This window comes from Chelonoidis abingdonii, chromosome 2 (assembly GCF_003597395.2).
Source record: "Chelonoidis abingdonii isolate Lonesome George chromosome 2, CheloAbing_2.0, whole genome shotgun sequence".
NCBI lineage: Eukaryota > Metazoa > Chordata > Testudines > Testudinidae > Chelonoidis > Chelonoidis abingdonii.
The window spans coordinates 92,514,960-92,527,845 of NC_133770.1; the positions used below are offsets into that span (position 1 = coordinate 92,514,960).

The 12,886-nt window shown below is 41.5% G+C and overlaps 1 protein-coding gene across 6 annotated transcripts in view; it reads right to left on the reverse strand.

Moving 5' to 3' along the window:
• PDE1C (phosphodiesterase 1C) overlaps positions 1-12,886 on the reverse strand; it is a 498,893-nt gene that overhangs the window by 326,230 nt on the left and 159,777 nt on the right. Inside the window, exon 1 of one of the 6 annotated variants that reach the window (XM_032767200.1) lies at positions 166-737. The exons of the other annotated variants lie outside the window; for them this stretch is intronic. Within the exon in view, the coding sequence (XP_032623091.1) occupies positions 166-266 (101 nt within the window). The 5' untranslated portion in view covers positions 267-737. Of the gene's footprint in view, positions 1-165; positions 738-12,886 lie in introns of those variants that run through there. 6 annotated transcript variants of the gene reach the window in all.

Below are 12,886 nucleotides of genomic sequence, written 5' to 3' on the forward strand. Positions count from 1 at the left end.
ATAAGTAAGGGCAAGTCACTGTATTTACAGAGAGCAGGTGTGGAAACTCTTGGGTTATTTTAAAGGTACACAAATGAAATGAACTATAAACTGTCACAATAATTATTTTACAACAATGCTAGGAAATAAAGAGAAGGAAAAGGGATAAGAAAGAGTACTACTTACAATCCTCGCAGACGAAGCCAGATTTTCTCGATTTGTTCCGGCTGTAGATATTTCAGAGAGTTGCTCTCAAATTCTTCAATCTCCTTAGTTGGTGACTCCATAGCTGCAGGTTATCACTTTGGTTAAAGCTCAGAGAATATGGACACCACCCCCCACACATGCACACACTCCACCTTTAACACTGACCAGGAGCAGCAAGCATTTTTACAAACACTTCCCCCCCACACACATACACCTCTCCCTTTGATTAGAGGAAGTGTGTGTAGACAGCAAGAACTCCAGGTGTACACTGAGGGTAGCTGTGGCAATATGCCATGGTCCTGAGTCTGATGGAGGGGATTAGAGGCTGATCTCCAGATTGAAAGCCATCACAGATTTTTTTACAATAAGCCAAGGATACAATCAGTAATGCCAGCTGAACGATCTTTAGCAAGGAAGGGCGGGGGAACCCTTGCTGACAATTGAGCTGTCTGATGAAAGACTGGGGAGTATTGGCAGTTGTACAGTTGATTCTCTGCTTCCCTATTCGCTGGACCCTGTGTGTCCTCACTCCACCGTGCTGTGAAAGGCAGCCCTCATTCCCTCCAGTGCTGGTCCTCCCTCTCCTTCTCTTTCATTTCAGTCTCATCCCCTCCCTTGTTTTCTTCCACTTACCAGCAGCTCTGCTGACAGACAAGAAAACTGACAACTGAGGAAAAAGTCGTTTGTCAGCATAGCCCGGGCAATGTTTCTCTCTCTCTCTCTCTGACACACACACACACACACACACACACACACACACACACACACACACACACACACACGGAAGTAAACTGTACAACTCACTTCTGAGTGCAGCCAGCAGGCTTTCATGAGCGAGCAATAGGGAGAACACGCAGCAGGGCTTCAACTTGGGCAAAATTAATTGAAAATAAATAAATAAAGCCAGTAACCAAGGACCAAAACCAGAGGACAAGGGAAGTCCTTCGCTGAAGATATATCAAGTCCAGTGCAAACATTAATAATGAATATGTCTCCCCTCCAGAAATGTAAGCAATAATAACTAGTACTGGTACATAAACAACAATATTTATATGAACCAAAATAACCTTATCATAATCCAAACAGTAACTATTCTAACTTTCACCAAGAGAAGTAATATTAGTCAGTTCTGAAGTCTCCACCAATGTATCTGTTTATTTGACATGTGCAGCTGGAGTAGGGTGAAAATTATTTTTAAAACTTTGCACCATCAGACTCAGCATGTTCTGTCACACATTGCAGCCGCTGTCTGGTGTCCTTTGAGAAACCAACCCTACAGTGGGTGGAAAAGGAACCTCTGAAAATCCGTTTGCTGACTATGCCTCTCTATTATAGCTGTACAAATCTATCAGTTACCCTAAGTAATTTGTGGCATGAAACGTGATCTATTCACTAATGAGCCCAATTCTAAAAATTCTTGTTCACATGAGTAACCCTTCCTTGTCATGGAGCTAGTTCCACTGTCTTTCATCAAACCCCATCTGAGCAGAGTGAGCAGAGTAACATTTGGCTTTCCTTCCTGGGCCCATATCCTGTTATCTGATATGAAAAGGACAGATTCTTACACCTATATGGAGTCCCACTGGAGTCAGTGGAATTCCACAGTTGTAGGGGTCTGTAGGGCGCATGATTCATGGTATGAATTTGATTTGTTTCTCTATTAATTTTGCAAATTGCATGCCCCACTTCCATATATTCAAGACTGCTTTTCATATTTAGGAATACTGAAGAAGAACATTCACTAAGGTAAAGGGAAGTTTTCACCAGTTAAAAAAAAGTCAATAAATAAAAAGGTTTGAGATGAAACTACAAAATGATTTGCTTTCTTTCAAAATAGCAAAAATGTGATAGTGTCATTTTAAATGCAGTGATACTCTTCCTCTCATCCCCACACATTCAGCTCTGTTCTCTAGAAATAAATCCAAGTAAATTAATTGCAAGCCTTTGTCTTATTAGACTTTTAACTACATGAATGCAGCAGTCTAGGGGACAGAGCACAGGACTGGGAGTCAGACTTTGGTTCTATTCCCTGTTCTGTCTCTGGCCTAATGGATGACCTTGGGCAAGTCACTTCTCCGCCTTATGCTCAGTTTCCCCATCTGTAAAATGGGCATGATGATGCCGGCTTCCTTTGTAAACATTAAGATCTGCTGGTGAACAGTGCTACATATTGTTACTACTTTCTTTTACCCATCACCTGTCCAATGTGTGTGCTCTACCTTTGAACATTGGGCCCTTTGTAGATTTAGTTTCAAAGTGCAGAGTGCATAATTTAAGGCACTCACTTATACATTTTGGTCTCAATTAGCAGACACATTCACATTTTGCTATAAGAATCCTATTTGCACAGGTCTCCCAGGTGCTGGCTCCTGAGGCTTTGCAGAAATAAAGACAAATGCAGGCATAGGGAGTTAAACTCACATAGACAAAAGTATCTGGGGGCATATAGTCTACAGTATCATTTCCTAAGATGCTTGGAAAACCAAAAGTCCCTGTCCCCACAGCTTTCTGTACTTTATGCTTTTTTAAAATTACTTTTCATTTCATTGAAAGAGCTTTAGGGTTACATTTGCTCACTTCAGCTTTATAGAAGAACCTCATATTAAGTTCTATTTACTACAAAGTATCATCACCTGAACAGTGAAGCATTACCATGGTGCCATCAACCATTCACCCTGCAGAGAAGTATTCTTCTTTCAGTAACAGGAATATCAACTTCGATTTAGGAATAATATATACATCAAAACTTACTTCTTAAGAGTAATAACATGGTACAATAAGATGTGTGGCTAAGGGATCTTATACATCTACCTCAGGTACAAGACAGGTCAGAAAAATTTCTAAAGGAACCAACAAAGCATCTACTTTAAACCCTTGACCTTTAATTATTTCCCATACAAAGGGTATCCTAAAACACATTACAGTACAGATATGAACAACAGCAGAGGAACAGAGAAAGTGGTAGGTCAGGAAGAAAGCAAAAAAATATCGTTCCCAGCTGAGATTTAAAATGATGTGGAGAGAGAGATACATATGAGAGATGTAGGAATGTTGCTCCAGATGACAAGAGCTGCATAGAAGGTGGCCCTAGCAATGGGGGCCAAGATTTTGAGGAGAGACATACAGAAGGAAGATACTAGACAAATCAAAGGCTGTAGCGTACCATTTAAAGTTGGAGGCCCCATAGATTTGTCCCTTCCCTCTCCTCCAACCCCCACCCCTTGTCTCTCAAATGCTTCCCCACCACCAGCATGACGATCCCTCGGCCTGTGAGCCCGCACACCCACCCCCTCCAAATTTGACTGAGTGGTGTTGCACCCTGGAATAAAGTGTCACACTGCTGTTCAAGTGGTGCCCCCAATCACTCCACAGCCTGTGAGGCAAATAGAGAAAGCAGGAAGAGTAGAAAGAGAGATAAGCCCTATGTAGCTGGCTGGGGCGTGTCCATGCAGCTTAAGAACTAGGGCGATTTTGAACTGGATCCTATTGTGCATGGTAATATTGGGCTGCTCTTAATCTTCAGCTGCCTTGCACCTCAGTGGGTGGACTGCTGGATAATGAGACCAATGGAGTATTGTTTCAGTCCATTTTTATCTCTGGAGGTCTCTAAGATTATAAACTCTTCAGTGCAGGGACTGTGTCTTCCTATATGGCTGAATCGCACCGGGTTCTATTGCAATAATAATATTAAGGGTACAAAAACGGGGGGAAATCCTTTCTGAGGCAAAAATCCTGCTGAAATCAAACGAGGTTTTCACTATGAAGGGAACAGAGTATTAGACTGAAAGGGAGTTGCAAGACCCACGATAGGAAGTAGCAAAGGAACAGATGAGCATTTCGGCAGAAGAAGAATTAAAGCAAAGGTACCAACCGGCAATGGTACACAGACGTGATATGCAGATACCTGAGACGAGGGAGGAAAAGTACAATGTCGAATGATGCCAGCATTACAGGCTGTGGGGGGCAATGGAAGGTCTGAGACAAGAGACAGAGAAGAGCTGGGAATGTGTTCGAGGATGCGGCTCTTGCCAAAGAGAAACACTTCTGCATTTGAGACATGTAGCTGAAGGAAGTTGAGACTAAAGGCTTGACACAGAGGTGGTGAGCAGGAAAGCATCACTGAAGATGCAGCAGCTGGTAAGGTGGCTTCCTGCCCCCATTTGATTTAGTGCAGTAGCATGTAACTTGGGATCAGGGAGAAGGCCCCTGGTGTGACTGTAGAGACCAGCACAACTCAGTTAACAAAATGAATAAAGCTACTAGCAGGAGGATCTAGCATTCTCTGTTTGTATTTTCTCTCCTTGGTTAGTGTTTGGTACAGAAGTTCAAGTACAGAAGAATCCTAAGAAAAACAGACCCTACATGATTATAAAACAAAATATTTTTTCTGTGCATACCTTAAAAAAGCAATCATCTAAATATGTGATAGCTTGTCCTTTCTCCCCCTGTAATATGAAAATATAAAGCTACTAATCAAGTAGTAGTTAAACACTGGAATAAATTGCCTAGGGAGGTTGTGGAATCTCTATCTCTGGAGATATTTAAGAGTAGGTTAGATAAATGTCTATCAGGGATGGTCTAGACAATATCTGGTCCTGCCATGAGGGCAGGGGACTGGACTCGATGACCTCTCGAGGTCTCTTCCAGTCCTAGAGTCTATGAATCTATGAATATATAAGTGCAGCACGAAATTGCAGTAAGCAGGGGATTGGAAGTCAGAATCCTTAGTTATTCTGGCAAACTTCCAATTCCATTAGGTTTCAGTATATTCTATGTAGGTATTTATATCTCACAGCAAGTGATTAGCACATCACACAATCAGACCCTCTGTAGCCTTGGTCAAGTCACTTAACTTGTGTGTCTCAGCTTGCCCATCTGTATAATGGAATGAATAAGACTTAACCATTAAATACAAAGCTTGTGCACGGTGAAATACTTTTCCACAAAAAGAGTATAATTGCATTTTTTTATTTTTTTTTTTTACAGAGGAGGAAATAATTAAAACAAAATCTTGTTAGCCACAGAAATGCGGCAGGGGATGGGAGGTGGAACCTTTTCTATTATTAATCTAAAGGAGTTGTGCACAAATTGCAATCCATAGATAACTGGTGGTCTGTGAAGCAATTGCTTGTGAGCTGAACAGGCTATCTGGTTAAATTAAGCAGACTCTTCATGTTTCGTGATGTTAAATTGTATCAGTAACACCTAAAGATACATTAAATGTTTTTTCCTGTTACTAATTCAGCAACTGCTGTAGTTGCCACAGGGATGTTATGCCATCGTGAATGGGAGGGAAAGCTTCCACATGGAAGCCTTTCCCTGCAGTGTGAACTTTTATTAACAGTAATCTTGTAATTGTGGTGCATTGAAAAGCACGTTCCATCTGTGAGGCTACTGTAGGCTCAGCCAGCAGTTAGGTGCTCTAGGGCTGCAGCCTGCAGACCTGAAGGACTCGGATGTAGGCTTTTGGGATATCATGAAAGTTGCATAAGCAGCAAATCATGCCAAGATATTAGGTGGTTAGGGGTGCAAGGAAACTCTTCTAAAGAGCCAAGAGAAGAAAGAAAAGGGTGGTTTATATTGGACTTCTTACCATGAGATGGAAAAACAGTGAAATGGAATGTGAAAATATTTATTTATTTACAGAGTTTCAGTTCTCAGGGTCCAAGCATGATTGTGAAGCATTAGGAACCTTCAGTTTGAACCTTTCTGCACTTCAGCATTCATTCAGATCTGAACTGTCTATGTCCAAGCCCCAAACTTATGTCAATGATGAGCTATCCATGATCCACGAGGTCTCACAAGAGAGGCAGAAGGAAGTGGGGTCGAGATGCAACACACCTAGCGAAAATGTAGGTGTTGCAGGAAGCAGTAGTGTTAACAATTCCACAGGTGGCTCTCTTTTCTGTAAGACAGTACTGGCCAACATACTTATATGCTGTTGGAAACACTGTTTTTCAGAGGAGACATAAAACTGAGGCTTAACCTCTTGACATTATTCAAAATCTCATGGCAATTTTCCTCAAAAGTAGAGGTATTAACGTTGGGATCGTGGGCAAAATCTATCAACTCTTCCTGCAGTTTCCCTTCGATATAATAATCTTCTTCACATCTGTTTTAAAGAGTTGCTATGCACTATTAAATAGCTGTTGTGTCAAATGGGAAGCTGCATTTCAGTGGTGGGTGGTATAATTACTATATAAAATATCTGTCTGTTTATAAATCACTTGGGGAAACTTCAGAGCACACTTAACTGAAAGATATTATTACAACTACTTGTACTTAAGTTTGGTGCTTCTTGCTTGCTTGCTTTCTTAAGTAAGCTGTTACCCTGTCAAATTGCACCATATAAATAGCATATGCTTAGCTTTGTAGGAAATTCCAAGACAATGATTATGGCTGTAAACATTATGAACCTTTTCTAAAAAAAAATTCAACATTAACATCCTCTAATCTGCTTTATCTTCATACTGATATACAGTGTGCAGGAGTAACCTCGAACTGAATGACCCTTATGGGCTGAGTAAAGGAGAAGCTTTCTTTAGCTCGCTGAGGCAAGATGATGCATGAGATGTAAGAAGGTCGAAGTTCCATGCCACGGTCCATGGCAGCACGCAAGTTGCAAAAATACAGTCACAAGTTCAGCCACAAGATGGAGAATCACACCAACGGGTTATGTTCATGTGGAGTGTTGGGCCACCATTTGGCAGATGCAGCAAAAATTGACCTACTGGTATTTCTTGCTCACCTTCAGAAAGGATTAGTGCTCAGTCAAATAAAACCTCATGTGAACTCTGAAGTACATACACTACATGACAAATCTTCAGCAAGGCTTTGGAGCGTGCATATTATGGGTCATAACAGTTGGGTGTGCACTGCAGTGCACTTCTGTGGTGGCTGCAATGCTGCACAGGCTCCAACCAACTATGCTGTACCTGTGCACACACATGCAGTCACTCAGGAGAGTGTGACATTCAGCATGAGGACTCAAAGCGATTCAGTACATTTGCTTCAGCCTCCGAACAAGATAGATGACACGTGAACAGAATTACATGCACTTGATTCAGCCTCTATCACTGGGTGGAAAAGAAACAATCTTCACAGAAATTGTAAACATTGTTGAAAGCAAAAAATTGAAATGATAGTTCAGATATCTAAGGTACAGTTTAATCGAGAAGATCATGGATAGCAGATGTCTGACAAACTGTCTCTCATGAAATGAAGACTGATTAAAGTTATCAATTACAGCAGTGTGAATGGATGCTGTTGTCAGTGGATTTACACAGGCATAATGCAGGCCCATGGTCTCAAATCTCTGTTGTAATTCCAAATTCTATGAGTTTATTAAAACTAGATGAATTTACCAAAAACCATTCCTGCATCTAGTGCAAAAACTAACCCGTTAACTATCCTGCACTGACATCAGAACCCATGGGATTATAACCCCTGTAAAAGCTGAGCTTTAAGAAAAGGTCCATTCCATTCTGTCATGTACGGAGATAGCAAAATACTCAAGCTACAGTACCACCATTTCTTTCATAGCCCATGAGACTTTATAAAGATGTGCAGCAAAACACAAATATGTAATAGGTAGAGCTAGTTGAAAAAATATTTCTCTGCAGAAAATTTCAGCTTTTCAGCAAAAAAAATCAAAAGCCAAAAGTTTTTGACCAAAAAAATGTTGCCCAAAAACTGGTGCTTTAAAACTGAAAATTTTGATTCAGAAATGCTACTCTGGTGCCTCCTGGGAATTGTAGTTCAAGTACCTCATGCCTTCATTCTCCTCTCTGAGCTAGGCACTGTGGCCAGACTATATTTCCCATGATGCACCATGGTTTCCTCTCTATATGAGGCACTGTGATGCATCATGAGAGTTCCTAGTGCAGTCCCTTCATGGGAAATGACAATCAGCCATGGAACCTCGCACATAGGAATGGGACCGTGAGCAACCTGAACTGCAATATTTCTGAATCAAAATTTTCAGTTGTCAGGTGTTCTGGTGATTTTGTTTGTTTTTTCATGAAAAGTCCAAATCTTCAGCAGAAGGCAGATGCTTGTGAAAAATCGTGTTTAATCAAAAACTCAATTTTTGGCCAAAAGTCAGTTTTGATGAAAATTTTCAAACAGCCCCAGCAACAGGCTGTCTGTCAAATTCCATTGAATAGTTTCATCAAGGCTGGTCTGCTTTGACATCTGACCTGGCTGGTTCTCACTTGCTCAACTCCATTGAAACCAGATTTAGAAGATGTCTCTGCTCAGATCTTTCTTCATCCCTATAACTACTGTGATACTTATCAAAAACTAAATTTCCAGGAAGATGACACTTATATTGTTATTATAAACTCACATCACTGCATCGACTCCATAAGAATCTTCATAAATGAAGATTCAGATTCATTCACAGTAATGGCACTTTGATGCATTACAAAAAGCACTGTCAATCTGAAGAGCACTTTGAAAAACCTGTTTCAGGGAGGCTTAAAAATTATTTTACTATGCATGGAAGTAGAAGGAAGGCGGGATGATAGAGAGCTGATGGCTAGGGAAAAGGGAGCTTTACAAAATCCTCAGACAATGAAAACTGAGCGGAGCCTGATGGTTGGAATTGGTGCTATGAAGCATCATTACGGTAAGTAGGTGAAATTCAAGGGGTAAACAAATGGAATTAATTAAATAAACTTACCTGTCATTAGAAAGGAGAGTAAAATAAAAAAACTCCCTGAGCTTTAGCTTATTTTTTTCCCTAAGCAAACACTTCATGAAGTTCCAGTCAAACTATTTTCTGAGGCTCTGAAATATTTGGACAACTTTCTTGCAATATTTCCAGCTGGAAGCAGAAGAGCTAGAAATCCTCTGTCTCATGAAACAGACTGTTCTCACAGAATTTTCAGACAGAAGAGTTGGATGAATATCTGAACTTATCCAAAATGAAGTCCAGCTCAGACTGTTCAAGGTTCACTTACCACTAATTATATTAACTGAGAACTGGGGGTGTGGATGTCCTTGCCTATTTGCATGTTACCAGTACATCCAAATCACTCATCATTACATAGACTGATGCTGCCCCCTACACCAGAAATGTACTCTGCTCGATCCTATGTTTGTCATACAAATAACAAACAATAATCATTCAAATCGTCTCTTTGTTAAATTAAATAGATTGAGCTCCTTGAGTCTATCACTATGAGGTAAGTTTTCTGACCCTTTCATCATTCTTGTGGCTCTGCTCTGGCCTCTCTCCAGTTTATCAACACCCTTCTTGAATTGCAGACACCAGAATGGGACACAGTATTCCAGCAGCGGTCACACCAGTGCCAAATACAGAGGTAAAATAACCTTTTTACTCATACTCGAGATTCCCTGGTTTATGTATCCCAGGATCACATTAGCTCTTTTGGCCATAGCACTACACTAGGAGCTCATGCTCAGCTGATTATCCACCACAAACCCCAAATCTTTTTCTGAGTCACTGCTTCCCAGAATTGAGTCCCCCATCCTGAAACTATGGCCTATGTTCTTTGCTCCTAGAGGTATAGATTTACATTCAGCCACATTAAAATCCATATTGTTTGCTTGCACCCTGTTTACCAAGCAATCCTTATTGTTCTGAATCAGTGACCAGTTCTCTTCATTATTTACCATGCCCCCAATTTGTGCGTCCACTTCAAACTTCTTTAGTGATGATTTTATGTGTTCTTCCAGGTCATTAATAAAAATGTTTAATAGTGTAGGGACAAGAACCAGTCCCTGCAAGACCCTACAAGGAACACACCTGTTCAATGATGAGTCCACATTTACAATTACATTTTGAGAGCTCTCAGTTGGCCAGCTTTAATCTCTTTTAATACATACCACTTGTCAGTCATCAATATATGCTAGACAAAGAGAGGGCGTGAAAATCATTTCTAAACTAGACGTCAATCTTCACCTTGCCTCATTCCCTGTACAGCAGACAGCATCCCTCATAGGCCTATCTCACTCCCAGCTCACCTTACAATATGTATCGAGTAAGGCTGTGGGAAACCAAATTATGAGATACTTTTTATTGTATTACCTGAGAAATTTCATGTGGTCATGTAATTCAAGATTGTACCCACTTGCAAAGTCAAAATTAAGGCTAAGCATCCCGTGCTGCTGTTTCTTCACCACAGTGATTAACTGTGCAACTTTAACTTTCTCCCAGTATGGCTTTTTATTGTTTTTTCTCATTATAATAAAGTAGCTCTATTTTATACAGGAAGAAACCCAGCAGCTAACCATGTAGCTCTGAAAGGCCCCAAATGCAGCAGATAAAGGAAGCTACTTGTCTCTAACTGGAGGTTCTTTGAGATGTGTGGTCACTATCTGTATTTCACACACAGGTGCGCTTGAGCATGAGGAGCCAGTGTCATTTTTAGTAAGCAATGTCTGTTGGACCACAAAGGTGCAGTTATTCTCCTCATGCTCCAAACTGAGACTACAAAAGGCAGTGCAGACTGATGCCTCTCCAGTTCCTTATCTTACTAGAAATCTGGTGGACTGGGATAGAGAGTGGGTAATGGAATAGAGAGAGGGACCACACATCCCAAAGAGCATCCAGTTAAAGGCAAGTAGCCTCCATTTCTTCTTCAAATGATGGTCCCTATGTATACTCACATATGGGAGATTAGTAAGCAGCAGTCACACAGTACATTGGTGCAAGGATGCAGATGTCATGGTTGTCTGTAATACTGCCGTCCCCACGGCTATGCAAAGCATACTGTCTTGCAAAGGTGTGTAAGGAGCTCCAGGTGATCATTCTACATATTTCTAGTAAAAGGGACTCTCACGAATATGCCGTGGAGGTGACTTACACTCTGGTGGAATGAGTTCTCACCTCCTCCAGTGGGGGAGGAGGAGGGAGAGAAATATGAGCGAACTGGTAGCAAGAGATGACACAGATTCAGAAACATTTAGAGAGTCTCTGGGTGGATAAGAGTCTGACCTCTCTATCTCTCTGTTATGGTAGTAAAAAGTCTACGTATTTTTCTAATTGCTTTTGTTCACTGCACATAAAAGGCCAGGGCCCATCACATCTCTAGAGAAAGAAGCCTCATCGGAGGCATGCAGTTTTGAAAAACATACTGGTAAGTGGAAGTCTTCATTAATATGAAACTCCAAAATTACTTTAGGGATGAATTTTGGGTAGAGAAGAAGACAGACCTTCTCTTTATGAAACGTGGCATATGGTGGGTCTGCTCCAAGCTCGCCCACCCTCCTGGTTCATGTAATGGTGACTATTTTGTTATAGCCATGTTGGTACCAGGATATTAGAGACACAAGATGGAGGAGGTAATCTCTCTTACTGGACCAACTTCTGTTGGTGAGACAGACAAGCTTTCAAGCTTCTTCGGGACCTGAAGAAGAGCTCTGTGTAAGCTGGAAAGCTTGTTTCTCACCAAAAGAAGTCAGTCCAATAAAAAATATTACCTCACCCATCTTGCCTCTGTAATGGCGACTAGGAAAGCAACTTTCACCAAGAGACAGGACAAAGTACAGGTGGCTAAGGGTTCAAAAGGAGGCTTGGTGAGAACTGAAAAAGGTTGAGTCCCACTGAGGTGCTGGCTTCACCAGGGATGGAAGAGATCTGATAAGTCCTTTCAAGAATCTAGTCATCATAGGATGAGTGAAGATAGTACAGTCCTCGATCGGAGAATTTGTTGCCAGATGGACCCATTGCAAACTGATTGAGACACCAGATGTCTTAAGGGTAAGTAGGCAGTCTAGGGTAACAGGAACACCAGAGGACTCTGGAGATAACAGGTGTTGTGGTGATCAACAGGAGAAACACTTCCATTTGGCTGAAAAACTTTTCCTGCTGGAATCCTTCCTGCTCTGGTTGAGGATGGAGTGACTCACTGTTGAACACGAGCACTCTCCTTCTGATGTCCATCAGAGCACCAGGCCTTGAGTTGTAGTGGTCCTGGGTTGGGATGCTTAATCATGCCACTGTGTTGCATAAACAGATCCGGAAGTGGTAAGATAACAACGGATGGACAGATTTAAATCTTCAGGGAGTCTAACCACTGGAACTGACTGCGACAGTTGTGCATGAGGAGGATGACTCGAGCCCTGTCATGGCAGATCTGTTGCAGGACTTGTGGTATCAGTAGGATGGTAGGGAAGGCATATCTGAGGCAGTCTGTCCAGGATAACAAAAGGATGTCACCCTTCAAAATTTGGCCCAGAGACACTGTTTCCTTGTGAGGCAAAGAGATCCTAGCATGGTATTTCACATTGGTTGAAGACCACATGATCTGTTGAAAAATGTCTGCTGAGACAGGCTGCTAGGGAGTTTTATGTGCCTCAAAAAGTATACTGCAGAGAGTGTTATGTCTCTACACATAGAAAGAGAGATCTGTTCTCCCCCCTGCTTGTTTGTATAGAAGACAGTCATTATATTGTCTGACATTACTTGGATATGGTGGGATCAGAGGAGTGGGAGGAATGCATTGCAGACATGAGGTACCACCCTTAATTCCAGTAAGTGAGTGTGCATCTTGGCCTCCCAAGGGTTCCAGATACCTTCTGCAGTGTGATTGTTCACATGAGCTCCGCATAAGGCGGTGCCTGTGACTATAGTTGCCTCGGGTGTAAGTCTGAAGAAAAGAATTCCCACCCTAACATTCTACAGAGTTGTCCACTAGGTGAGAGAGGTCAAAACCTGGTTTGGAATTATTAC